Source organism: Archocentrus centrarchus, chromosome 11 (assembly GCF_007364275.1).
Source record: "Archocentrus centrarchus isolate MPI-CPG fArcCen1 chromosome 11, fArcCen1, whole genome shotgun sequence".
Taxonomy (NCBI): domain Eukaryota; kingdom Metazoa; phylum Chordata; class Actinopteri; order Cichliformes; family Cichlidae; genus Archocentrus; species Archocentrus centrarchus.
In genome coordinates this window covers 8,968,826-8,996,570 of record NC_044356.1, presented here as the reverse complement: position 1 = coordinate 8,996,570, position 27,745 = coordinate 8,968,826, and the positions used below count along the sequence as shown (strand labels likewise).

The window sequence follows — 27,745 nt, the reverse complement described above, 5'->3', positions numbered from 1 at the left end:
GATTTTTTTTTCTTCTTCAGGACTAATTGTGTACTTTGTGAAGGGAACAGTGATCAGACTTTAAATGTAACTGAGGGTGTGGGTAGAGTATTTTGTATCATGTCCATTACTTTTTTATGGCTGCAGGTTAAACAAATTAAAATAATCGAATCATCCTCAGAATTAGATTTCTTTCCCTCAAAAATATTCAGACCGTGTTCTCACTGAGCCAGCAGCTGCAGGTTGCTCCTCCCGCTGGAGTTTGCGAGCGGGACCATCAGCACCGGGTTTTTATTATCGGTGCCGGAGGCTGACCCGAGGCGGGCGCGGGTGTTCATGCTTCGCTGTTCCAGAGACAGAGCTTCCTGTTTTCTGGAAAGATCCTGCAGCATGCGGGAATGATGCAGCTTCATTTTCTGCAGAGAGTGCCTGACAGAGGATCACAGAAACAAGCAGGGATCAATATCAGCTCCGGTGCTTTAGAAGTGCTTCTGTTTACTTTAAAACATCACCCTGTTCTGAAAACACTGTCAAGACAAAATCTGTAAGCAGGAATTTCTCTTTAGATTCAGGATTGTAACAGAGGCAGATATTTTATTTAAAGAGATTTAGAGAAAATGCTAAAACTCTTCTTCTTCCTCCTTCAAATTGCTTTTACACTGTAACACCTTCAGCTTTGATGATGGCACAGATTTGTTGTCGTATCATTTTGAGTGTCACAACTTTTGTTTCTGTCCAGACTTGCTTACATTTTTCACCAGGACCTTTTATTGATGATGAGACAGTCAGACCACCATCCCAAAGCTTCTCGATGGGGTGAAGGTCTGGACTCCGTGGTGACCAATTCATGTGTAAAAATGAAGTCTCATGCTTGCTGAGCCACTCTTTCACCATTGGAGCCCAATGAATTCTGGGATTGTCACCTTGGAAGATGCCCGTGCCATTAGAGAAGAAAAAAAATCCATTGATGGAGAAACCTGGTCAGTCACGCAGTCAGCTGACCTCATTTTTTGGGCACATTGATCGACCTCGACCTGACCAACTGAAGCAACCTCAGATCACAACACTGCCCCCACACTCTGGAACAGGGTCAGTCTGGACTCGTGAACTTTTTCCATTCTTCCAGATCCCAATTTTCATGCTGCCTTTCATACTGAAGCCTTTTTTTTCCTGATTAGCCTCCCCAATAAGTGGTTTTCTTAAGGCCACATAGCTGTTTAGTCCCCTTAAGTTCTCTTCACATTGTGCATGTGGACATGCTCCTACTGTCACTACTAAACATACCCACGAGTTCTACAGTTGAATATTCTGGGTTTTTTACCATTTGATTTCACCAAATGTTTAAATGATCTCCAATCACAATCATTCCAGATTTTTTTCTGACCACATTTCTTCCTGGAAGATGACGGTTCACCACCGTCCTTCCAGGTTTCAGGTTTTAATAATGCACTGGACGTAGTTTCAGGAGTCTCCTCAGTTGATGTTTGCTTGACAGAAGCCAATAATTTGACCTTCCTGAACAGCTTTTCCTCGACCACAGGATGTGTCTTCACTGTGACTCCATGGTGTAGTGGTTTACACACTTGCGTGACAAATGAAAGGTCCCGGTTTGATTTTGGGAGGGGACAGAAATCCCTGGGGGTTGAGTCGGGAAGGGCATCGGGTATAAAGATGAGGCATGCGGAGCGACCTGATGTGATGTCTTGTTTATAAGGGAGCAGCTTTGTGTCATGTTTTGTGCTGCTCTGTTTTCTGTTTGTAGGAAAATCAAATTAGCCCTTGCAAGTGGTTTATATAGAGTTAGAATAATTACATATTATTATTATTACTACAACTTATTGGGGATAACTTCATGAGTTTCATGTTGTTGGGCACAGTAACAAAGGAGACTCACTGAGCCTCAGAGAGCTTCTGCTGCAGAGCCGTGATCGTGGCCTCCAGCTGCTGGACTTCACTAACGAGGCCGTGCTGCACCTGCAAACCACGACGGAAAGGAGCAAAGCTTTTTAATCCAACCAGTCACATGTCTACTGCTAATATTGTTAATATTACTACAAGTCCATTATATAAACCTCATCTCTGCATAGGTCCATGCCGGGCCTGTTGGTCCTGGTCTCCAGTCTGGTGTGAGCCAGCTTCAGGCTGGCTGTCTTCGCCTGCAGATCTGCATCTAACCCGTGGATGTCACTTTCCATCTCCGCCATTTCCTCCTCAGTCTGCAGACAGAACATGCAGCTATAAAAACACTCTCTCGCCTTACTGCCTTAGCTATTATAAGATCTTACAGCTTTTATTTGCCACTCCAGCTCATCTCGGGCCTGCTCTTCATGGTGACTACGTTTGCGGAGAGCAAACTCTGTGGCCCTGCGTTGGGTCTGCAGCTCATTCTGCAGCTACAAAATAATAAAGAAAAACTGATAGCAAATATGTCGTACTTACATCAAACAATTAATTAATTTTTTAGATTAATTTTTTTTTAATTATCAACAAAAATATCATCCAAACTCTGTTTCATATAATACACTGAGTGTATTGTTTGTATATCAAAGGGCATTTTAAAAACATTTCAAAACTTTTACTATTAATTTTAGTTCATCACCGCAAGAGGCAGCCCCCAAACCTGTGCTCTGGAGAGGCTCTTATCCTCCCTTATTTGCTGGGAAACCTGCATCGCCTCCTGGGCACGAGCCACATTATACTGGCTGAACTGGACCCACTCTTGAAGGGTGGAGGAACTACAGCAAAGACAATGGTTATAACAGTAGAAGCTATAAGTCAAAAAATAATAAATGAAAGAAAAATAGCCTAAAAATGTCAAATTTATATGAGAAGTTCTAACATTGTTCATAAGAAGATAATATTTTCCACTGTTTTGCAAAAAAAAAAAAAGAAAATAATATTATGAATGTATTTATTACACTAAGATATAATGATCTACATACATCGTACTTCATGCACACCCTCATCTGAAGATTACCCTGATGGTATGCGAGTAGGGTTGGTCTTTAGGGAGATGTGAGGTGATTTTATTGTAAGTGACAGACAGGACATGTCAATATCCAGAGTTTCCATCTTGTTCTGGAGGTCAGCAGTCAGCTGGTGTCGAGCCTCCTGCAGAATACTTAGCAACGGGAAGAAAGGGAGGCGCTCAGAGAGAAATGCGTCAGAGAAAATGCAAAAGATGGATAAAGTTAATCTGCATTTTCAGCAGTGAACCACAGCAACTTACCAAAGCTGCTCAAAGGCCTTTTCAATGTGCTGCTGCAGAACTTGTTGCACTCTTTTGATCAGCTCCACTTCTTTTTTCAGCTGTACGTCCACGAGGTCGGTGACCAGCTCGTGACCTCTCCGTCCCTCCCTCAGTGTCAGGCATTCGGTGGTGACCTCCAGAGGAACGGCAGTCGCAGCCAAGGCCTGCTCAGTCCGCTCTTTGAACTGACACCAAGGGGAAGTCACAGAAAAGTTATCTCAGACTGAAGAATTTAAGTTTTTTTATGAGGACATGACAAAGAAACACCTAAATGCTTGGGAGTGTGATTACTACTGTAGCTCCTAAAGGGAACCTGCAGGCTCACAGGTGGGCAAATGTCAGACCTTTTTAGGAACAGTAAATGAAACAAACTCATTTCAGTCACACTGGTTTGTGGCCATCTGACTGAGAACCTGTGGACATTTCCCATATATAAGGTAGCATAGGGCCAGTTTAACCAGGCCCCATAGTGCAAGTCCCAGTTTATTGTCTATTCTACTCCAAATGGGAAAATCATTTACAAAATGCAAATCAGGCTTTTTTTCACAGACAACCAGGTGGAGTCGCCACCTGCTGACCATGAGAAAGAAGGCAGGTTTAAGGCACTTCTGCATTGGTTTCCTATGCACCCTACAGATGCACTCTCAGTTGAATCACTGATTTCTGAATAAATCACCAGCGTCAGAGCCTCCATCTCCTCATCCACTTTCTGAGCGCAGATTTCCAGCGCCTCCTTCCGCCGAGCAACATCCCAAACTCGGTCACTGAGCCTACGAGAGGTATCGCTCTCATCCCACATTGTCTACAGAGAGAAGGCGCATTATTAAAAGTATTATTGACACGTGGAGAAAGAAATGAAAAGTTCCAGTGGACCTTTAACAAGAACCCACCTTACAGCTGGTCTCATTGCGTAGTGTCCTGCCTTCCTGTCTGAGCACATTAGAAATATGTCGCTCATGTCGGGCTGTGGCAGACAGCTGCTGATTGTTGCTGTTCCACTCTGACAGGCTGTGGTGCAGGCCGGGCTTTTCATGTAGTGAAGACATCATAACGCTGCTGAAACTGTCTGTCACAGTTAAATGTGGGGGGACTGTTTCTGTGACTCTCTGACGATCGCAACACCGACAGACATACCAGCGCAAAGGGACGGAAAAAAAGAGTGAAGTAATAATAGTAGTAGTTACAACGTAATTAAAGTAGTAGTTACAACCTGAGAAATATTAATAGTTTATTATTAAAAATATTAACATTATATCACCTGCAACATCTAAATGATCGATAAAACTTGTCAAAGTCAGTTAAAGAGGATTTTATAGAGTGTAGCAGCTGCAACTTTATTTTAATAATTCCATTTTTATGTAACCTCACAACAGTAATGTGATACAATGTTTCCAATCTTACCGGAATTCTGTTCCGCTCTCTCTGCCCCGGGTCTCCGCAGCGACCGGTACTCGAGCCGTCTCCAGGCAACAAGCATAAACACAGTCGGACTGAAACGCTTTAATAATTAAAATCCCTTCATGGCGTTTACGGAGATTCAGATTTCAAGGAAGAAATCATCTGCTTAAGTGACAGAACTCACTGTAGCAGCTGACTGTGTGTTTAACTTATTCTGCTTAAGCAAAGGGAAAAGACTTCATACATGTCTAAGTGTAAACCAGCCAAATGAGCATAAATTACTAAAAACCCGCAAAATAATAAGACTAACTGTACTAATGTGCCAGCAGCATCAAACTGATCTTACTGCATCAGCTTATGTTGTTAAGATTCTTACCTCATGTTGCAAAATTATGAATAGTTTACATAAAAATATTAAAATTAAAGACGAAAAATCTCCCAAACTTGCAAAGCTACAAAATAGTAAAGTTTTCAGGAGCAGGGAATTAAAAAATAATCTGATTAGTTTGGCCAATTAATGAGTGCATCCACTAATTATTTTTGCTATATTTGTTGGGAATTTTGGACAACTTAATTTACAATCTAAATTATAAGTTTCCACTTAAATTTATAGGCGATATTTCCATCTAAAATTCAAGGGAGCATAAAGTAAGAAACAGAACTGTTCATTAGTAACAGCGTGAGGGCGAGACAAAGAAGGAGCGTCCTCAGTCCAAGAGTGGGCCTGTGGGATGGAGCTGCAGCATTTGAAAAACTCATGACTTGTGAGGTTAGAGATACATTATAGAGACTATCACGGAAACTGAGTTCATGAAGAGAACACTATGTATATATTTTTATTGTTTTGTGTGTGTGTTTGGGTTAATTATGAATAGTGGAATTTGTTTAATTGTAGCAAAGGATAATTGTTGGATGGTGATGACTTTTCAGGGTGTTTGTGAGAGAAGGGGAGTTAAGCTGACAAGTAAACTTCTAAAAATATAAATATTGTACCTTAAGTTTCATTGTACCTGCACAATGCCTTCTTCATATTCCCAGTATAATAAACAACACTCAGGTATAAATACTTATTTATTGTAGTATCAGAATTAGTCATGCCAGTGGTTATATTTCCATGCTGTGGTGACTTTCAGTGTAGACAAAAATCTAGTTAGGTATAACTATATCACTCTAATCCCCTCCCTGACCACGGCTGTTCTGTGGTCATGAATCAGCAGCAGTGGTTCCCAAAGTGTGAGCAGGAAGGAATAAAGGGAAAAGAAAAAGTCACCAAAATGCAGCAGGACTGGTGGGCCAGAGCAGAGGATGGTTTCAAACCAGCACCTCACACGCTCTCACCTGTATTCCAGTGACCTATTAAGCAGATACACAACCAAACCATGGTTTAATGCCCGACTGAGATGATTCACCTTGAAAAATCATCTGTTATCTGTACACTGCACGTAACGGGGACACACACACGAGAGCTAAATTCTTTATATAAGGACGTCATTGAACGTGGGAACCACTCGCCAGTGCATCTTCCCAATTACCTGAGCTTTGTTAACACCTAGACTCTCCAGCAGGCATCTATTAAGGCCTTACACTAAAAATAAAAACCTCCACGCCCACGATGTCAAAGTGACCCACACTCGGGCAAAAATTATTATAGGTTTGATGAAGTTGGACGATGTCTGTGAGCTCGCTCTGGTGTGTGGAACAGCAGAGAGGCAGAAATAAAACAAAAGCTCCACCGACAGTAAGAATATTCTTAGTAACAGTCATGAGCAGGATCAAAATATCTGATCTGCTCATTATTTGTTCATTTCTGGAGACATATTTTTTTTTTCTGTGTACACATTCCTTAAGCACTAATAAATTAAATCAAAATGGGACCATTTCGCACTTTCAAACACAGCATGTCAAAAAAAAAAAAAAAATGGAAGGAGTTTGCATCATGATAAAAAGGTGACGGCAGTAAAAATAAAATTTCTGTTGCAGGTTCATAATTTAAAGTAAAAAGAAAGCTTGGCGCGAGCGCGGCGGTGCGGTGCAGAGGTCGATTTCCTCGAAGCAGAAGTGAGAGGTTCAGTTAGCTACTCGGTTAACGGATTTCAGAGCGTTCAGCTTTTCGGGGAGACGTTTGAAGTTTGCGGTCCTTCGGTGTTTGTGTTTCTCTGGTCCAATTTCACGTGGGAATCGTCTCCTTTCTTCTTCTTTTTTTTTCTCTCTCCGCTCTCCTCTCCTGGTGTCGCTCAGCTGAGTGGGAGGATGCGACACTGTGTTTGTGATGCTGCACTTGTCTAGTCCACAGTCACTGAGGTGTTGCATCTCCATTGATTTCTATACCGTGCTGCTGCAGCTGTGCTCGAAGCAGCGCGTTGTCATTCTTTAACTCTTCAATCTGAAAACATAAGACAGATTATTACACACAGAAAAGGAGAGAACCTGTGAATGTAATTTCACCCATCAGGGATCCTTGCAGGAGTTTTTAAAGGACATATTTGATTTGTCAGAGTTTATCTCCTGACTTGTACCCTGTTCGCTCTGTTTCGGATGCAAAGATGAAATGTCTCCACTATTAGTCACTACTCTGCAGATTATTTTCAAGGCTTTTTGGCTTGAAGCTGTTACATAATCAAACTTTACATACAGTCAAGATAACGAGTGGGCAGTTAATTTTCCGAAGGGGCTGCGTGAGAATCTGGGGCTGCTGTGGAGGGCCGCGCCAATAAGCTTATAAAGAGATAAAATTCATAATGAGCAGAACTGAGTTCAGTCACAAGCTAGTGTACTAGCTGAACTAGAGCACAGCAACAGCCTGAAAAGAAGCTACTTTTGGCTGCTCGCTTGTCACACGGGGTCGCCACAGTGGGTCGATGCCGCTCCCGACGCAACCCCAAAGTTTCAACTAATGAAGTCAGTGAATGTCCGAGTGACCCCCGCGAGCTAAAAGCTCAGGTTTCACACTGCTTTAAACACTCTGTTTCAGACAGTTTTTTCTACTCTTGGCTCTCTGTTATGTCACAAAGACACAGTACACCTTAATTAGCACCGCTTTAGCTGTGAGGATAAAGGCCCCGCCCACATTCTGTTTGCAAGGGGTAGAAAATCAGAGGAAAGTTGGCTTGAAGGCTTCACCACAGCCCAGTAATGAATAAACAATCATTTTGGATTCTGAATCATGCAAAGTGACCTTTAACGTGCCATCAATGCAAGGTCTGTTTTTTCCTTATATGGATGTGTGCACTGGAGGAATGATGGGACATTAACCTGTTGTCTAAGCAGCTCGTTGTCCATCTCGACTCGCTCCACCTCTTTGTAACTCTCCTGCAGCCGCTGGTTATTCTGGCGCAGCTCGCGGATGTAGTCGCAGGCTTTGGACAGGATGCCTCCTTTACTCTGAGGAAGACACAAACAGGACTCAGCAGCTCCTTCATTAGCATCTTTTTCTTTCTAACCTCCAAGTTTTTCATTCCCATTGTGGCCATTTCATCAGTGTTTCCATATAAACACTTTGCTGCATGCTGAGCAAAATCAAATAAAGTGAAATAAGCACTGCCACATGGCCCTGGCTGCAGTAAAGCCTGGCGCTTCAATCTGACTCAGCATCAGTTATGAAGGCATGCACTGAGTCAAAGGACAGGATGCACAGAAATTGAATGTGAAGAGACATGAAACAGCTGCTTTCAGACCAAATGAGATCACATTCGAAGTGTGGCCGAAAATTCCCCCTGACCTTTAGAGGTGATCTAATCTAAACCACAGGCGCTCCGCCAACCATCTATCACCATTTACGCCATCATACAAAATATACACGGGCTTCATTTTCTAGACGGCGCTCACCGCTCCGGTTCGGCTGTCCACGCTGCAGTCGGGGATGATTTTTGACAGCGTGACAATCCAGTTATTAATCTTGTCTCTTCTTCTTCTCTCCACTGCAAAGAAAGAAATGAGGTTCAGTTTTACATACAGCCACAACATTTAAACCTCCATTAGATGATCAGTGTTACTCAATATAAATATAGCAAAACAATATAAACCTGAGGCTGCAGGTTCCACACAGCAACACAGACCCCGGGCCAAATGAGGACGCACATACGATCTTTCTTTTAGTGTTGCGTATGAATGCAAAGCTGACAATAGAAAGCAAAGTAGAAAACCAGCCCAGCTCAAAGCGCTCGCTGCAGCGATTCTACTGTAGAAACGGAGGCTGTAACCCTGACTACTCATCACTGATGAAGGTGAAGCTCTGACCGCTGGGCTGAGGCCATCACTCTGGGATCGTTGTGTGAGCACGCCGTCTGTGCAGATGTCCTGTTAGCAGTTTGATGCACTTGTTTCTGTCCTGGATGCACTTTGCACTCTTGTCCTTTCGTGCTATAAAAATAAAAGTAACATCCATATCTCCACTCCTCTAAAGTTGTAGATCGCTACACCATTTTCCTCCTTCATGCACGTGAACTGAAATCAGCTGACTGTACTGCAAGTTCGCAGGAAGCTAAAAGCGTTTTTGCCTGATACGTTTTTCCTGTGTGCAACTCAAGTAACGACATAATTCTAACTGTAAAATAATTAGTGAGTTTAGTTCAGTAACTCATATTACTCTGTTACTGAAAAATGTAACATGTTACACTGTAACATTGACCATCTGCAGGTCCTGCCATTTATGTGGATGTTACTCTGACATGTACCACCCTCCTCCTAAATACTGCTGCAGACCAAACACACCCCTTACAGTAATGGCACTCCCCAACAGCAGCAGCCTCCTCCAGCAGGACTTGATGCCTTCCTGTGCCAGAAAATCTGCTCAGGAACAGCACGAGGAACACGCCAAAGAGCCCAGCGGGTTGTCCCAGCCTAGTAATTCCTCAGATCCCAGCACACAGATTTGATTTAATGTTGTGGCTAATCTGAGTACATCCACACTTGAAAAACAAAGGAACCAAAGAAGTCTCCAAAAAAAAATGTCTACATGTTAATAAATCTGTGACTGTAATAAAGGATCAAATTAAAATACCCTGCTTTTAATTATTTATGGTTAGAATGAACTGATGGTACTGATGTGACATCGTTAGCTGCTCAAATTAAATCTGGTCTTCCCTTAGGAACGTGAAATTAAATAGTTAAAAATGAACGTGATAGCCTTGAAAACCCGTACCCCCCCCACACACACACACACCTTCATTGTGCTGTGCTCTTCGCCTCTCATCCCTCGGTGCCCGTGGACCATCTACTTTCCTGTACAGGCACAAAGATAAACAATCACAAATTTAAAAATAAGGATTTAAATAAAAATGTTAAGCTAGATGATGCTGAATACTAATATGCCAAAATTGGAACCCAGAAGTCTGTTAACAAAAAAAGGAAGGCATGTTAACTACAACCCATCTGGTTTTTAGTAGAAAATTATTTTAGTTAGCTTTTATGAGCTGTTAAGAACCCCTCGCATACACCAAAATGTTACGGTCTGTGTCAGCCTGGACTCCCACATGTGGAGGACAGGCACAGTTCCTTTAAGTCCTCTGAGGGGAGGCTCTTTGAGTTGCACCCTTTGAAGGATCCAGGCTCTAAAAAAGGGGAGTACGGTTCACTGCTGCCCCCTCTGAGGGAGACACAGTCACAGAATGAACACCAAAGCTCAGTGTTTCCCACACAGTTATGACCTGGAAGGCTGCCTAAGTATCCCACATAGGCAGCCTTCCAGGTAATACCGAAGTATAATAATGGCCCTGTAAGTTTATTTGGCCTCTCATTTTAGCATTTTTGGTAATTAATTTGCATCAATATGATTGAGCTGCTTCAAAAGAAAGGAGCTCCTGCAGTTGCTGGATGTAGTCCCACCTCACCACCTTAGACTGCAACTGCAAAGAGCTGTCCTCGTTATTTTCCATCACAATAACTCCAAATGGAAATTTAAATCTGTGGGAAACACTGACACCGGAGCTAAACCTGCAGGTATTATCCTAAGGCACAGGCAGGCCAAAACTCCAGTTTAATCCTCGTATCTTAATGCAGAAAAAAGTCTTTATAAATGTGCAGATACAAGGATGCTACTGGATGATGAGTGAACCACCAAACGTTTGATTCTACGACACATGATGTGGGGGTGGGGGGGCGTAAGTGAAAGTTCTTCTCACCAGTTTGAACTGCCATGCTGCAACATCTCGCTTTCACCGAGGTCTCTGGGGATGGCAGGTAAGTAGGACAGAGTATGTTGGATGTTTTAAATGATGGATTTGTTGTTTTCTTTTTTAGTATATATTTATTTTACACACAATGACAAGACTGATCACGCCAAGAAGGGAAGGAAGAAGCAAAGTACATCCAATCCAGTGTAGATTTACAGGGAAAAGTGAGAAGTCGGCCAGAAACGCGGGTGAAGAGAGTTATGGTGATTTGATCTTTTATTTTGGAAGGTGGGGGGGGGGGGGGGGGGGGGGGGATCAGTGTGTGGTGAAACTTTAAGTTATACTCACGCAGTGTAGGTGTGTGTGCGTGGCGCAATGGTACGTTGGGTTGCCGTCTGCAGCACCTCTGGGGGGCTCATCATCACGTAAAACTGTCCTGGATTTGACGAGACATCACGAGGCATTTAATTCTCTCCTGTATCTAATATTTAAGACAAGGTGACCCTGTTCTATTCAAGGGTTTGGAACCTTTTCTCACCTCCTGCCTGTGTAATCGCTGGGTCGGCAGTGGCCTGCACCGACACGGCCGTTCCATCGCTGACGGTGGCTGCGGGGAAATAAGCAAACCGTGTTTCCCCTCCCACGGTCTCCCCGCCAGGACTGCCGCCGTTGCTGAAAGGATTCTGGATGACAGCCTGCAGAGTTGGAGAGAAACCGTTCAAACAGCAGGAATCATCTCAGAACAATAACACGATGAAGCTCAGCTGTTTAAACCGTGCAGGAACACAGTTAAAGGCACAGTTATGACAATCATACTAAAACAAAGCGGAAGTGCCAAAAACTGCAGTTCCTCTAATGGCCACTTGAGGCGGGCTCCAAGAGTAAGTCCATCCCTGCATACTCCCATGATCAAATGTCCAAATTTACACCATTAAAGAAAAAAAGGATCAACTCATCCTTTTAAACTTTGTTAAGGCTTAACATTAGGATGAGGCTGCTGCCAACACAGGTGACTGCATCCAACACCTGTGAGCTAGGTCGCACTTAAGCTAATTAGACAGTAAACTGGACATCTTAACCAGGTTTATATTCAGAAAGGCTCTTGGCTGTTAGTGATATTAACTAACAGCCTTTCTGAGATGTTTATGCTCCAGTTTTGGTGAGTGAAATTCTGGTATTCTGTTAGTATTTTATTGAGAACTAATTAGCAAGTATCTGCGTCTGTGTGATGGACTTTGCTGACCAAGACAGCTCCACCCTGTGGTACAAATGTGGTCACTTCTGCCAGTAGAAAACCAATTCGCTGACAGCCAAAAAACTTGCTAAAATCTAGGTCAAATCAAAATGGGAGCTCCTTAACCTACAGGTGATGTCACTGTGGCCATGTCCATCTTTGATATACAGACTATGCTTAACACACGCTGAGCATCAGCACTGCTTTCCTTTGTTGCAGATGTCATCTACATTTTTAATACCAGCAGGGGCTTAAAATGTCACCTCTGTAAAGAAACTGATACTTAGTTACAAACAAACTGGTTTTCACTTTTATTGCTTTGCATATCATTTTTCCCCACTATGATAAATTTAGGATGTGTAAGAGTGTTTTCAGCAGCAAGCCCTTTGTGTTTTTGAGATGTCACGGCACACGTGCATGACTGCTGGCCGGGCTCTGTGTCATCCTGTCGTGTGTCGGTGTTGCAGATTTCTCTTCGTGCACTTTTGCATATACTTTGTTTTTAAAATAGCAACAGCTGTTCTTGTTGAAGGCCACCAAATAGAAACCGATCACGCTCATGGTTGTTTCCCGTGTTTTACTGTGGTGACCCACAGAGCTAAAATTATAAAAATGGTGTCATTACCCAAATGTTTGCAGACCTCACCATATAAACTTCTTTACATGATATTTATAGTCCTATGAAATTTCATGCAGAAGAGGTTAACGTCACAGTGACCCAGTCCCCTACATGCATCAGTCATCCTGCCGTACGCAGCCACAAGCTGACAGATCAGTCAGATAAGGACGACAGCGTTTCTGTGACTTCCTGTGCGCACTGATGGCTGCTGCGTCTTGACTGCAGTTTTTTTTTTTTTTTTTTTGCATCCTTTTGTTGCACCCTGATCATCCTCTTAGGCTAACTGACCTGCGCCACTGCCTGAGGGGCTCCAGCAAACGCTGCAGTGGAGACGACGCTGACGGCTCCGGTCCCATCAGCTGCTGCTTCTATTTGGTCATCTGTGACCTGAACCACACGATAGGTCACCTGCAGAGAGAGGAGAGCATGAAGTCAGCGAAGGGAGTGTTTGAATTTTGTTGCCCAATGATATGTTAACCTCACAAGTTTCATTCACTTCACTTAAATACTGTTCAGTTTGTCTGCATTTGTCTCACTCTTCTCCTGTTTCAATCCCACTGTTTGCCAAGCACGATATATATACTGTGTAGATGGCAACAGTGATCCAATTACAGCCACTGTTGCTGTTCACAGCCTGTCATAAACTCTTTGTTACCATAGTTCAGAAGTTCATTTTTGGTTGCGAAACTTGTTGTGTTTGTAAATGATTTCCTTACTTACTATCACGCACAGTGTAGCCTGTAGTCAGAACCTGTTGCTGTGCTATAAATTAGACACACCTTTGAGCACTTTCAGATTTATAGAAAGTGAAAACTAACAAATATCAACTGTCAGTGATCTGCACGCAGTCAATTCCTCTTCAAAAACGATCTGTAGTCTCTGGTGGATTATTTGGCAATGCGTGGCAGATATAAGATGCATGTGTATAATGAGTATGTGGGTGAGAACTAAATAAATGCAGCATCTTCTAACAGACAGCACAGAGGTGAGCGTTGTGGGTGAATTACTCTTTTTACCATCTTTGCTGCTCTTTTATGTTTGCTTTTCTATGCAAAATAAAAATACTGTTGCAGAAAAATATGAGTGCAGAAAGCTGTTGAGATAATCCGTCACTCAAGGCAGTAATCACTGCATTACACTGCTCTTGATACAACCCCCGCAACATTCAAATATACGCAACATGTACCCCCAAAATATCAATATACAAATCCCCAGGAGTGGGAACAAAAGTTATGGCTAATTTTGCAGGTGCTTATCAATCAAGCATAAAGCTGGAACGTTAGTTACACAGTGACCCAGAGACGGGCAGCGGTGCCCTCGTTCAATGACCTCAGGCTCTGTGACGCCCTGACTTTGATTTGGTCCCGTAGCTGACTCCGTAGCTTTAACAATAACTGTGATGGATAGTAAAAAGGTAACAAGATGAAATGATGACAATGAGATCCACAAGGCCAAACATCTGCCCTCAACATGTCAACTGAAACCAAAACTGCCCGACTGACCGGCTTTCTTCCAAAGATATCCTGACAGTGTTACCTGATCCCAGGACAGCTATACGTTAAAGGTTTATTAACCAGCACACACGTCATCTTATCTGCTGCCAAAAATCAGTTACCAGGTTACCAATATCAGCAGATCTGCTGTTGCAGCCACAGCAGAAAAGATCTCAGTCCTGATTATATGAAGCACAAATGACGAATCAGCCAGCAGAGGAGATGCTGTCCACGCTCACCTGTCCTCCGCTGCTGTCTGTACGAAACTGGTACTGCACGTTGTGGTCAGCAAATGCAGCCTGAGGGACCCCGGCGATGGTCACTGCGGTCTGCTCGTCCGCCCCCACCGCCTCCCCTGTGACACACAGACCATCACGTTTCAAACCTGTGACACTAAACCAGCGCGAGGCCATGAAAATGCAGGTGCACGCCTTTTTGGCTTAGCAGCAAGTCTGGTTTTTCCTGCATGCAAAAAAATGTCCAAACAGGTTTTGGCCTCCTCCTCCTCCTCCCAAAGTCTTTTATTTTTCTGACTGGAATTTCATGCACTCGAGCATAAAATGCATTTTTATTCATTAATTGCAAGGAAATAACAGGAAAATGCCCCCAGTTTTGTGAGGTAAAGTAATACCAGGACTTTGCATTAAATTTATCCAGACCAATCTTGCTTCTGTGCACTGTCAGCCTGGAAAAACTCTATAAAGTCAGTTTTTATGTGTCTTTGCAAAAAAAAAAAAAAGAATCAGATATTTGTTTCAGTCATGTGGATTACAAGAAAAGATGCTCCCACCTTCCTGTAGCTGCACCACCTCCTCGGTTTCCTGTTTGTCGTGACTAAAACAAAAACAGAGCACCGGTGAGTCAATTTCAAGCATTTCTCAGAAATAAAATTTATCATCAATATATTCTGAATGCAGAGCAGCTCTCCAGAACCAGCTGAGAGAATGGGGCGCCCCCAGGTGGTTATTTAAGGGGATAATTATAAGGATATAAATAAAATGAAACATTACTGGTGTGCAAGCCTGGCTTAAGTGGGTCCATCTGTACTTTCTAGGGGAAATTTTGGAATTATTGAACTCTTAAAGGTCTAGTTTAACCGGTGTGATTAGCTGCATGTGGACAGAAAAACTTCATAAATGTAAATAATACTCCAAACACCGCCCTGATGTACTTGAATTTAAGCATTTAACCATGAAAGGGCTGCATCAGTTACAGTCACAGCACAGTGCACTGAGCCGTTACTGTAACAACAGTCACAAAGTGCAGCTGTGCATTTGTTTTTATTGTGTATTAAATGAAACAAGCGCACAAATTTGGAGAAGGGCGCAGAGCTTTCGCTGCAAACGTCTTAATGTGTGCGGAAATCATCTCAGCAAAGTGCAGAGCCGCTGAGGGCCAGCACCAAACAAATATTAAAAGTATCCCGAGAAGGCAGATTAATAACAGCTCCGCGCTGCAGGGAGCAGGGAAAAAAAAGGGGTTTATAGGCCGTGGTGGAGCCATGTCTGAGCAGGAAGCGGGCAGCAGCTTCTCACCTCGCCGAACTGTCCAGACTCTGCTCCAGCATATCCATGAAGCTTTCGCGGGTGTAAAACGCCGATATTCAACGACACAGAATTACGGAGATGGAAGCGCTGATCACGGGGACAAACACACGGGTCATGTGAGGAAGACAGTCCAGGACACGTGAGGCGCCGACCGGGCAAGGAGCTAAAATGGAGGCCGCCGAAGAGCAGGACGGAGCTGTCTGCGTCTGTGCGGGAAATGGAAAAAAAAGGAAAAAAAAAAACAGTCCGGGTTTTTGCGCAACTTCGCGGAGGCGGTGATACTGCTCCGAGTCCGGGGTTAGGAGCGTTATTATCTTCTAAACTCTGAGCTGAATGCGCGGATTGAGCTCAGTTTGCTTTTAAATGGATTTCTTTCTGCGCTCGGTGTCCTCGGTTTGCTGCCCTTCGGCGCACAGCTGCAGTTAGTCCGCGCAAAGCGGCTGCGACATGCGCTCAGTAAGACACGGAGTGGATTAGTTTGTTCGCTTTTTCACGGAAGAAAATTTCAGTTTTTTGCTATAAATGTTACTTTGGCTTTGTAAGATTTCGGAAATCGAGTATTCACGTGACTCCCCGCGCGCTGAGAGTTTGGATAGAGATGGATTTTCCTGTAATTTCTTTGCTCATTTCTGGATTTAAAATTATTTACCCGCGGATTCTTCGCCTTTGGGTTTCCTTTTGGGTTTAAGTGGTTTATTTGTGTCCCCGAGGGTCGTTTTTACGGTGGTCTTCCTCTCCCAGTCAACCAGCGCCTCAGTGGCACTTTTTTCAGGTTCTTTGCCCAGGTGACCGCAGAGATCCAATACGGGTTTTCCCATAAACCACATGACAAAAACGGTCCATTTCACGCAACACGGCGACGCCGAGGCTCGCGTGCTTTTAACACAGCGGGGATCTGTGGTGCCAATTTTACTCGAAATTCAGACGATAAAACCCAGTTTGCGTGTCGCTGCGCTGCAGAGGGACTCACACACAGTTAAACCGGGTTATTGTCTCCTTACAGGCGGCCTTCCATCAGACAGACAGTCGGAGCCGATGCTGCCCGTCAGCGGCAGGAGGCGCGACGTCCTCGGCAGCTGATCCACGCAACTGAGATCAAGACTGATTTTCTATTACAATTGATTTAATTCACAAATAAATGCAATAAATCAAACAAATACACCTTTATGAGATGCATAATGTCTTAAGCGCTCTGTAAAATAAAAGTATGAACATACTGCAGTTTGTTAGACCTCACAAAGCACCTCAAACAGATTTAAAACCATGTTTTACACATGATCAGACCTTTCTGTGCCCTCCGATTTCTCTCATTTCTATCTTCTTGTAAAATACTCGCTAATTTTCCCCCAGGTCTGTTCAAATCCGGCCACTGAAACAATATTCAGTGTAGTATGATTGAAAATTATTGGTGTTGCCTCCTGAAGTCTGTAACAAAAATCCAGTTTAAGTTATAGTGTTTTATAAAACCATCTGCTGGAAATTAGGTATTTATTAATGCCAGATTTTAGAGCCAACTCAAGGGAAAAAGAAGCTTTTACAAGCGTATCTTTAACCCCTTAAGATCTACCATTAGATAGATAGATAGATCACTTTATTAATCCCAGAGGGAAATTGACTTATTGCTGTAGCTCGAGGTACAGAAAGGCAATGCTGTGCAGCACCGCTGATAAAAACTCACAAATATAGAAAAAAAAAAAAAAAAAAAAAAAAAAAAAATATATATATATATATATATATATATATATATATATATATATATATATATATATATAAAACCACAAAATATATAAAAAGGTAAAAACAGCCAATAAGATGAGGCAAATGTCAGTGCATATAAAATACAGTAAGCCATATGTATATATGCTCATATGTATAAATGGTGAGTGCGATAGACAGTAATAGTGGTATTACATATGATAGTGGGCATTACTGGACAAGTATAATTATCTAGTACACAGTAATGACCCGACACAGAGAAGAAGACTTGTACAGTGAGGTCACAGTTGGTACAAATGATCTCCTGTACCGTTCCTCACTACAGCAGAGCTGAATGAGTCTGTTGCTAAACGTGCTCCGCTGTCTGACCAGTAGATTATGGAGGGGGTGTGAAGTGTTGTCCAGAATAGTCATAAGTTTATTAAGTGTCCTTCTTTCCACCATCACCTCGAAACTGTCCAGAGAGCAGCCGAGGACTGAGCCAGCCTTCCTGATCAGTTTGTTGAGCTTGTTTGTGTCTCCACTTCTGATGCTACCTCTGCAGCAAACAGCAGCAAAGAAGATAGCACAGACTGGTAGAACATCATCAGGATCTTGCTACACACACTGAAGGATCCGAGCTTCCTCAGAAAATAAAGCCTGCTCATCCCCTTCCTGTACCAGCCTCTGCGCTGGCCTTCCAGTCCAGTTTGTTGTCAAGGATGACAACAAGGTATTTGTATGTTTCCACCTGCTCAACGTCCTGACCGTTGATGGTAATAGGGCTGATCATTGTTCTCTTCCTGCTGAAGTTCACACTGAGCAGCAGATGGTTCATATCTCACCACTCAACAAAGCTATTCACCACCTCCCTGTACTTACCCTCCTGACCATCCCTGATGCAGCCAACCACAGCAGAGTCATCAGAAAACTTCTGAAGATGGCACAGATCTGACCTGTACTGGAAGTCGGTAATGTACAGGGTGAAGAGGAACGCTCTAAGGCTGTAAAATCAACTTTATACAACTTGTATCACAGGTTTCTTTAAAGGCTTTTTCATAGCTCAGAATGAGCGTTTTAGTATGTGGACGTATTCATGAATACAAATGCTTGTAATGCTTGAATAAATGATGGCCTAAACTAAAAGCACTGGTTTGGGTGATATTTCTTTGGGCTGCTGAAAGATAAAAAAGCAAGTGTGTATGAAGGAAAAACCCTGACTGGCCACTTTATTAGGTACGCCTTGCTACTACTGGGTTGCAAAAGCGTCTCAAGAGATTCAAAAAGGTGCTCAGAGATTTTGGTCCATATGACATGACAGCATCACACCCTAGATGCAGGTTTGTCGGCTGCACATCCATGACACAAATCTCCTGTTTCACCACATCTTAAGGTGCTCTGTTGGACTGTGATCTGTTGACCAGTTGAGGCCATTTGAGTACAGTGAACTGTTGTGCTCAAGAAACAAGTTTGAGATGATCTGAGCTTTGTGACACTGTGTTTTGCTGCTGGAGGCAGCCATCAGAAGATGGGCACGCAGTGGTCATAAAATAATGGACATGGTCAGTAACAATACTCAGGTAGGGTGTGGCATCTAAGCAATATTTAGTTGGTTCTAAGGGGCCCAAAGTGTGCCCAGAAAATATTCCCCACATAGTTACACCACCAGCAGCAGCCTGAAGTGTTGATACAAGGCAGGATGGATCCATGCTTTCATGTTTACACCAGTTCTGGCCCCACCATCCAAATGTCGCAGCAGAAATCGAGACTCATCAGACCAGGCAACACTTTTCCAATCTTCTGTTGTCCAGTTTTGGTGAGCCTCAGTTTTCTGACAGGAGTGGCACCCGGCGTGGTCTTCTGCTGCTGTAGCCCATCTGCTTCCAGGTTTGACGTGTTGTGTGTTCAGAGATGCTCTTCTGCACAACTCGGTTGTAACGAGTGGTTATTTGAGTTACTGTTGCTTTACAATCAGCTGGAAGAAGTCTGGCCATTCCACTCTGACCTCTTGCATTGACAAGGCATGTTATCCAAAATAACTGATGCTCACTGGATGTTTTCTCTTTTTCTTCTCTTCTCTGTGAACCGTACACATGGCTGTGTGGGGAAATTACTTGTAGATCAGCCTCTTCTGAAATACTCAGACCAGGTTGTCACCAATAACCATCCTACATTCAGTCACTTAAATCACTTTCTTTCCATTTTCTGCTCGGTTTGAACTTCAACAGGTTGTTTTGACTGTGCCTAAATGCACTGAGCTGTTGTCACGTGATTGGCTGACAAGATGTAGCATTTACATTAACAAGCAGTTGAACCAGTGGACCTAATAAAGTGACCAGGTAATGAATAATCTCCATCAGTTTCTTCATCAGTTTATGATATTTAGTAAAATGCTCACTCCATTTGTCAAGCCATCCATTTTCTGAACCACCTTAAGGTCACAGGAGCCTAACCCAGCTGAGAGGTGAGAGGTGGGGTATGCACGGGAAACACCTACAGACAAACATGTCTGTGGGAGGAGACCGGAGCACACGGGGAGAACCTGCAAACTCCACAGAGAAAGGCTCCAGCCAATGAGGAGGTCTGCACTAACCACAAAAATACTGCATACTGCACCTGTCTTATATCAGTTTATCATTTTATACACATGTCCCTGAGCCCAGGTCATTAAGGTCTAGTAGGCTAAAAATCCTAATAAATAAGAAAGCCAGTAAACAATCACTGATTGAGTATAAAACATGACTTTTTTTTGTTGACTCAGGATCTCTTAGTTACTGGTTTGATCTGATTTGGTATGAAACACATTTGTAAAACCTTTGACCAGTTAAATACAACATTTTTGTACATTTAAGAAAAGATGTTACATAAATTCATCCTGGCAGGATGTGGTGACTCCAGCTCTGTGATCTGGGGGTTAAAAAAAAAACAAAAACTTTTACATAACTTGCTTGTTTAAACTTTATGTTTGAAGTAAGTACTGTAAATGACTAGAATTCAAGTCTCAGCCAACAGATCTGCTTAAAATTATCCCTTGTACACATCACATGGCTCTGTGCAGAGGGTGACTCATTCATTCAGACTGTACACCCATTACAGCGAGACAGAGAGAGAGACAGAGAGAGGAACAACACCACCTACCAAGTGCCAAACTTGAGGCCAGCCTCTCCTCTCCTCCCATCTCATTCTTTCCTACATGGGCACTCAGATGGGTTTGCAGACAGTGCAGTAAGAGACCGAAGAGAGCTGGAGAACCAAGAGGAACTCTGATTGCTTCAGAAAAATCAGCAAACTACTCCACAAAGAACTCCACAAAGATCTCCGCAAAGATCTCCAGACTTTTTTCCATCATCTCACTAACTTTCAAAAGGTAAATCAAATTTTAAAAGTTAGTATCTTTTGTGCAGGGACATGGCTTTGATTTTTGGGTGGAGTCGTTAACCCCACCCATGCCTTTTGATTAATTGTGCTTTGTCATTTGTGTGCTTAATGTGAATGTCCTCAAAAGAGCCGGATGTCTTTGCAAACAATCAATAAGTTGCATTTCTTTTTAACTTTAAGCCAAATCTGTTCACAGAGCCTCATTTATATTTAAACTAAATGCATATTTTTTCATCTTATTCATAAAACATTTTACAGACTGGTGGATTAAGCTGAAGGGTGTGTATTTACATGTATGCTGAATAAAAACCTGGACTTTTATTGTGCTCAAACTTAATCTATAGACTCAAAAGATCATAATCAGGTCTGTTTTTACATCAAACTCAGAAAGGTGCAATGGCGACACCCAAAAACACTCCACGAGGTGCAAACACACCAATGTCTCCCAACCGGATCACCCGTCTCCAGGAGAAGGAGGACCTCTGCAACCTCAATGATCGTCTGGCTGTCTACATCGACAAGGTCCGCTCTCTGGAGGCTGAGAACGCTGGGCTGCGTCTACGCATCACCGAGTCCGAGACAGAGGTCAGCCGGGAACTGACGGGTCTGAAGGCCGCCTATGAGACGGAGCTGGCTGACGCCCGGCAGACTCTGGACTCCGTGGCCAAAGAGCGAGCACGGCTGCAGCTGGAGCTGGGCAAGCTGCGAGAGGACTACAAGGAGCTGAAAGCCAGGTGGGTTATAGTTGTGGTCCAAATCTGGATCTTAAAGCACTTCATATAATGTTCACTGTGTTTGCATGTGTCTGCAGGAGCTACCTGAGAAATAAAGGGGGTTTGGGGACTTTTTATAGGTCCCCTGTCATCTGTGGTACCTGAATTATTTAAACTCACCCCTGTGTGTTTGATATGTAGGGTTTTTTTTTTTTTAGAATGAAAGTGGGAGTAAATGAATAAGCTGTAAATTTCACCCTTACTCATTCTAGGAGCTGTTACAGTAAGACTTAATGTGGTATGACCTTTAGTTTCTACTATCTAATTTCAGCACACCTTGGATTTTTTTTCTCAGTCTGCTGACTTCACACCTCCTTTCTGTTTGTGCTATATTTGCATTAGCAGTTACTATTATCCCATAATTATCACCTGTCCCACAGTGCAACACGGTCGAGCTCTGAAGTCAGATTTACCAAACACTTCTTGGGAAGTGCTCACAACGCTGCAGAGTATCTGGTGATCCTGAGATGACTGGCTGCTGCAAAGCATGTGAAATCCCCTCTTTCACCTTTGTTAGTTAAAGGCACCCATTTGTGCCTTAATGCATGTGTGAATGGGTATAAATCAGCAGCTACCCATTAGTTTTTAATAACTGATGCTCTTTAACTTAGTGACGCACTGAGAGTTATGTTACCCTGCTGCTGGGGCCACTCCCTAAGACTGTAGCATACTCTCCTCATTGCTCACTGGGAAAGAGTTGGAGCCGGACTCTAACTCTTTCCCATGCTGCCACATCCAGAGCCCGATGACTAACTCTTTCCCCCAGCTTCTCCTCCTTCACCAAAGTCATCATTATACACAATACGTGGCAGTGTTTAGAGAGCTCCACTCGCTCCCGGATTATTTTTCCGTAAATAATGAGTCGATGGCCACAGTGTGTTTGGCAAAGCCAAGCCGTTGCCACAGTAACATCTCAGCTAAACACCAACGGCTGTGGCTTGTGGCTACCAGATCCACGGGACTGGATGCAAATCGCTGTGGTCTATGAGTCATATGAGCCGAGGTCTTTCCCCTGCTTCTGTTTCTCGTAGACATCCTCATTCAAAAATAGCTCATATCTGTTTCATTAGAGTGTGTAAAGGAAACTATAGTAACTCAGTTTTACTGAAAGAAATCCACCAAAGTGCTTAAACTCTTAAACTCTGTGTTCTCAAAGCTTGAATCACAGTGAAAGTGTTAGTGTTTCTGCACTGGTTAAAAGGTCGTAACCATCTGTGAGGTAGTCTTTCTTCACGCTAGTTGTATTTGTCCAGATATTGTTGCTATGATGACTAATAAAGATACAAATGAATCAGAAATGCTCCTTTGATCTCACTCTGAGCTGTTATGTCAGAGTAAATGTAAGGAAGTGCATTCTTTCCTTCATGCTTGCACTGAAATTACCCAGGGATGTCCCTGGCCACACTTTGAGAACTTAACCCTCCTTTTTTTGTCTTCACAGGAACACCAAAAAGGAGTCAGAATTGGGAGGTGCCTTGCAGAGGCTCAAAGACCTGGAGGCTCTGCTTAATTCGAAGGATGCATCCCTGACTACGGCTCTGGGAGAGAAGCGTAACCTCGAGGTGGAAAACAGGGACCTGAAGGCGCAGGTTGCCAAGGTAAAGTCAAACCCACGCTCAATTTAAACTCAGTAGAAACACATGTGGGCTCAATATTTTTGCAGCCAGCCTACAAGCTCAGCAACTCAGTCTGTCCCTCATCGTCCTCCTCTCTTTTTTCCACATTTTGTTACTAAATGTCAGCGAATCCAGATTCAGATTTCAGCAGGGATTGAAGGACGGCCTCCACACGTGTTTGCCTGCCCACTTACCGCACTGATTTTCCACTCTGCAGCATTACTTTGTACTCACATGCAGTCCATTATGCTTCTTTCTTAGTTGGAGACCAGCTTGGCTGATGCCAAGAAGCAGCTGCAGGATGAGATGCTGAGGAGGGTGGATGGAGAGAATCGCATCCAGACTCTCAAAGAGGAGCTGGACTTTCAGAAGAACCTCCACTCTGAGGTCAGGGTGCCCTTTACAAAAGTTTCTAATCACCAGTGAATGATTTTAAAAAGTACCTAAAATCACTGCTGGTAAATGCTCAACAGGAACTGCGGGAGATAAAGAGGCGCCATGAGTCCCGCATGGTTGAGCTGGATAACGGCCACCAGCAGGAGTTTGAGAGCAAACTGGCTGAGGCGCTGGCAGAGATGCGCAACCAGCATGAACTGCAGATTAAAATGTACAAGGATGAGATTGAGAAGACCTACAATGCCAAGGTAGACCATCAAATTACTGAGATTAGGATGCTTTGCCACACTTGTTTTCTGTGTTGTTGCACAGCACAAATATCCAGTTAAAACATTGTTACACATGAATGCAGTCTGAGGAGTTTTGCTAGGACAGTTTGGAGTTTTAGGAGATTTGCATTTTCACAAATGTATCGTGGAGTTTGGTTACAGTCCTGTTTTATCTCCTATCAGCTGGAGAGTGCCCGTCAGTCGGCAGACAGGAGCAGCCACCTGGTTGGAGCTGCGCATGAGGAGCTCCAGCAGATCCGAGTACGCCTGGAGTCCACGTCGTCTCAGCTCAGCCAGCTACAGAAACAGGTTCTTACAAATAAACTGCTCACACTTTATTGGATGCATGCATCATTTATGGGGGGGGGGCTCTTTGGGACATTTTTCACATTTTAGAACACAGTAAAAACAGACCCCACTGGTTTCTTTTTTTAAATTTAAAACACAAAAAAACAATTTGTTTAATGTGCTCAAATATTAACTGCCTGACTTCTTGATTCCTCTTGAGCTTTCCAGACTTCCTTGTTTGATCCGATAACTGTGTGATTGTTCGGTTTGATGCAGCTGGCAGCTCGTGAGGCAAAGATCAGGGACCTCGAGGATGCTCTGTCTCGGGAGCGGGACACCACGCGTCGCCTGCTGGGAGAGAAGGATCGGGAAATGGCAGAGATGAGGCAGCAGATGCAGCAGCAGCTCGATGAGTATCAGGAACTCCTCGATGTTAAGCTGGCCCTGGATATGGAGATATGTGCCTACAGGAAGCTGCTGGAGGGAGAAGAGCAAAGGTGTGTTGTAATGACAATGATCATTTCCTCTCTGGGGTTCAGAACTCTTATCACATCATCACCATGTTTCTCCCTGCAGACTGCGTCTATCCCCGAGTCCTCCTCCTACCAGGGTGGCAGGAAGTCGTTCCTCTACTTCAGGAGCTCTCTCTCGATCAGTCCACTGCAGCGCTCAGAACTCCCCCGCTAAGAGACGCCGCCCCAATGACACCGACAGCGAGGCCTCCAGCTTTGCAGGTGGAGCCGTTTCCCGCACTCGCATCACCCAGCAAGCCTCGGCCAGCGGACGCGTCACTGTGGACGAGGTGGATCTGGATGGGAAATATGTGAGACTCAGCAACAAAGCAGATGAGGTGAGATGGTGAAGTTGGAGGTGGAATGGCTACATTACGGTTTGTTGTGACCTTGAACTCTGACCTTTTTACCCAACCATCCTCTTGCTCCTGTAGGATCAGAATTTGGGGAACTGGCAGGTGAAGCGGCAGCTGGGATCTGGCACTCCCATCATCTTCAAGTTCCCAGCTAAATTCACCTTGAAGGCCGGTCAGAGGGTCACGGTTAGTAGCAACTTTATTCAGCAATGAGAAGCACCTGACGAACACAAATAATTTACTCTGTGCTGTCCCTGCGGTCAGATCTGGGCCTCTAATTCTGGTGGAACCCATAATCCTCCTTCGGACCTGGTGTGGAAGACTCAGCCCTCCTGGGGGACTGGAGATCTCTTCCAGACCACTTTGGTCAGCGCTAGTGGAGAGGTATTTTAAATGAAGTCATATACATATTATTCTGCCCTAAGACACTTGGGACATCAGCACTCACTGCTTTCACAGTCAGTGAAAAGTTAAGTGTCCTAATGTTTAATAAATGAATAAATAAGGACTATAACACTTTTCTTTCAGGAAATGGCAATGAGGAAGGTCACCCGCACACAGTTTGAAGAAGAAGATGATGACATGGTGAGAGAAATGACAGTTTTCTAACCATGTCCTTAATGGCATGATCACCAATTAGCAGCATTCCCCATTTTTGCAATCCATTCATTTCAAGAAAACACATCCCTGAAGCATTAATTCAGAAATTAACATTTCAAAATGATCAGTCTCACTGTTTGAGGTGGTAACAATGAAACTGAGCATTAAATATTACATAGAAACAAAGAGTGCAGTTTATATTCGCAGTCTTATTTTGGTAACAATAATAAAGGTATTTAAAATTGTTGATAAGTTGTTCTCAGTGAAGTCAGCTTTCAAATATAATAATTGTTAGAGCTGTGTACAAATCCTCTCTCAGTGTGCATCCACATGTTATTTTAATGGCTTTGACTGGTAATTTAGCCCCATTGTGTGATCCTCATCATCACAGAAGGATATTTCTCTATTATTTTCTCTAATATAGTTTCCAAAACAACTTTCTAGAGCTAGAAAAGTAAAATAAATAAATAAAATAAAACACTGATAAACAAAACAGGCCCAAAGCTGTCCACTCTGTTTTTAAAGAAATGAAAAATGCAGCAAAATCTGACATTAGAGCAGCTGACAGTGAATATTTATATTCTTATTAAAAAGGGGGGGGGGGGTATAAAAATAGTTTCAGTATATATCTATATATATACAGCAGACACAGGTTAAACAAATAAGGGTGGGACAGACAGTCACAAAGGAGGGAAAACAGACACAGGAGGAAACAATCAGGGAGTCAGGAGTGGGAAGTCAAAGACAGGAAGTAAATCCCAAGAGACAAGCAAGGAAAAGCAAATACCAAAATGAGACAGGAAGTGGAAACACAAAAGACAAAGAAACCAACAGAGGCCAAACAGTTGGAGACAAAGACATTAGAAAAATATGAATGAGGAGGAATAACAATTAAATAAATACAGAGACCACTGTCGATTTTAGCACACTATCCACTGACTGAAGGCTCTGAAACTGACTCTGGGTCTGTGCCTCAGCAGGTGGCACACAGCACCTGTGGGGACAGCGAGTACAACCTGCGGAGCCGGACAGTCGTGTGCGGCTCTTGCGGACTTCCTTCAGACAAATCCAGCAACTGCTCCGTGTCCTCTGCTTCCCGCTCCTACCGCAGCGGAGGCCTCTCCGAGGGTTTACTGCCGCAGTCCTACGTGTTCAGCACGAGCACACCTCGCAAGGTGAGTACTGCAGCTCGTACAGGTGATATATGACTTCCCTTTCATGTAAAGATCATGCTTTATTTTTATTAATTTATTTTTTTTAGTTTTGAATTGATATGTGTGTGTGTGTGATAATTCTAACTTTGTCAAAATTCCTTCCCAGACTGGAGCCAGACTGGAGAGCTGTCCAATCATGTGAAGCCCTGGGTTCACAACACTACGTTTTTATAGCTTCTTAGTTACCAGTTGTTGAGTCAGCTGATGTAGTTTTTAGCTCAGTTCATGTACTTTGAATTACGTTTCAAGTTACCGAATGCAGGAATATTTTATACCTCTTTTTATAATGCACATTTGCATGATGAAGAATCATTTTTCTTGAATTTAAACGTTGATTCGGGGATACTTTCTTTATGTTAGTAACATTTAAGATTGGAAAATGTAAACCAGTTACTTTAATATTCGCTCATTTTAAAAACAGTGCTTTCAAAATCAAATTAATTTCATTATGCTCTACAGACACTCTGACACAGCAGGGTTGTGATCACAGTTTTACCTAAATTATTTTTCATCAAATCTGCTTCCACACTGAAGGTAAATTGAATCCAACCTTGTTTCAGATCTACAGAATATTGTGTATTTTGTACTAAAATTAATAAACATGTTTTCAGAAACCTTTTGTATTTTTCTCTCTTCATAGTTCCCTTTTTCTTGCAGTATTTGCTGTCTAACCATAGAATGTAAATAGTCACAGAAGGTGTTGTTATAGTTCACCTGGTTGAGCAGGCAGCCTGTACCAAAGGCTAGAGTCCCCTCTGCTGGAGCCTTGGTTCGAGTTCCCTGCATGTCACTCCAGTTCAATGGAGATAAAAAGATCATAAACAAGTGTTGGTTAGACAAGCGTAATTATTGATTAACTGATTTTTTTTTTTTTTTTTGTTGCCATTTTAATAACCACGATGAGAAAAATGTTCTGTTCAAATAGTTTTATTTCTGCTCATTTCATTTAAAGAAAGAAAAATATGACATTTCCTTTTAGGTTCCTATCATACTACAACTAATAAAAAAGGATTATAAT

The 27,745-nt window shown here is 43.1% G+C and overlaps 3 protein-coding genes across 4 annotated transcripts; 1 reads left to right on the top strand and 2 right to left on the bottom strand.

The window, feature by feature from the left end:
• Positions 1-7: 7 nt before the first annotated feature.
• Positions 8-4,325, bottom strand: tekt2 (tektin 2 (testicular)). The gene is made up of 9 exons (XM_030741724.1): positions 4,120-4,325; positions 3,906-4,031; positions 3,209-3,414; positions 2,957-3,100; positions 2,600-2,714; positions 2,265-2,372; positions 2,052-2,195; positions 1,874-1,953; positions 8-408 (listed from the first exon to the last, which is right to left on the bottom strand). The coding sequence occupies exons 1-9, from the start codon at positions 4,276-4,278 to the stop codon at positions 201-203; spliced, it is 1,290 nt and encodes a 429-aa protein (XP_030597584.1). The 5' UTR covers positions 4,279-4,325; the 3' UTR covers positions 8-200.
• Positions 4,326-5,709: 1,384 nt separating this feature from the next.
• On the bottom strand, positions 5,710-16,086 carry usf2 (upstream transcription factor 2, c-fos interacting). Of its 2 annotated transcripts, XM_030741590.1 has the most exons (11): positions 15,619-16,086; positions 14,874-14,917; positions 14,323-14,438; positions 12,879-12,998; positions 11,276-11,432; positions 11,086-11,173; positions 10,747-10,791; positions 9,789-9,847; positions 8,453-8,544; positions 7,880-8,008; positions 5,710-7,010 (listed from the first exon to the last, which is right to left on the bottom strand). In XM_030741590.1, exons 1-11 carry the CDS (start codon positions 15,654-15,656, stop codon positions 6,921-6,923), a joined length of 978 nt encoding a protein of 325 aa, XP_030597450.1. In that variant the 5' UTR covers positions 15,657-16,086; the 3' UTR covers positions 5,710-6,920. The 2 variants fall into 2 exon arrangements, with proteins under 2 accessions (XP_030597450.1, XP_030597451.1); XM_030741591.1 differs by lacking the exon at positions 10,747-10,791.
• Positions 16,087-20,525: 4,439 nt separating this feature from the next.
• Positions 20,526-27,287, top strand: LOC115788161 (lamin-A-like). The gene is made up of 13 exons (XM_030741104.1): positions 20,526-20,692; positions 21,091-21,437; positions 22,918-23,074; positions 23,354-23,479; positions 23,566-23,736; positions 23,941-24,066; positions 24,322-24,542; positions 24,622-24,895; positions 24,992-25,099; positions 25,178-25,297; positions 25,442-25,498; positions 26,494-26,688; positions 26,834-27,287. The coding sequence occupies exons 2-13, from the start codon at positions 21,100-21,102 to the stop codon at positions 26,867-26,869; spliced, it is 1,929 nt and encodes a 642-aa protein (XP_030596964.1). The 5' UTR covers positions 20,526-20,692; positions 21,091-21,099; the 3' UTR covers positions 26,870-27,287.
• The last annotated feature ends 458 nt before the right edge of the window (positions 27,288-27,745 follow it).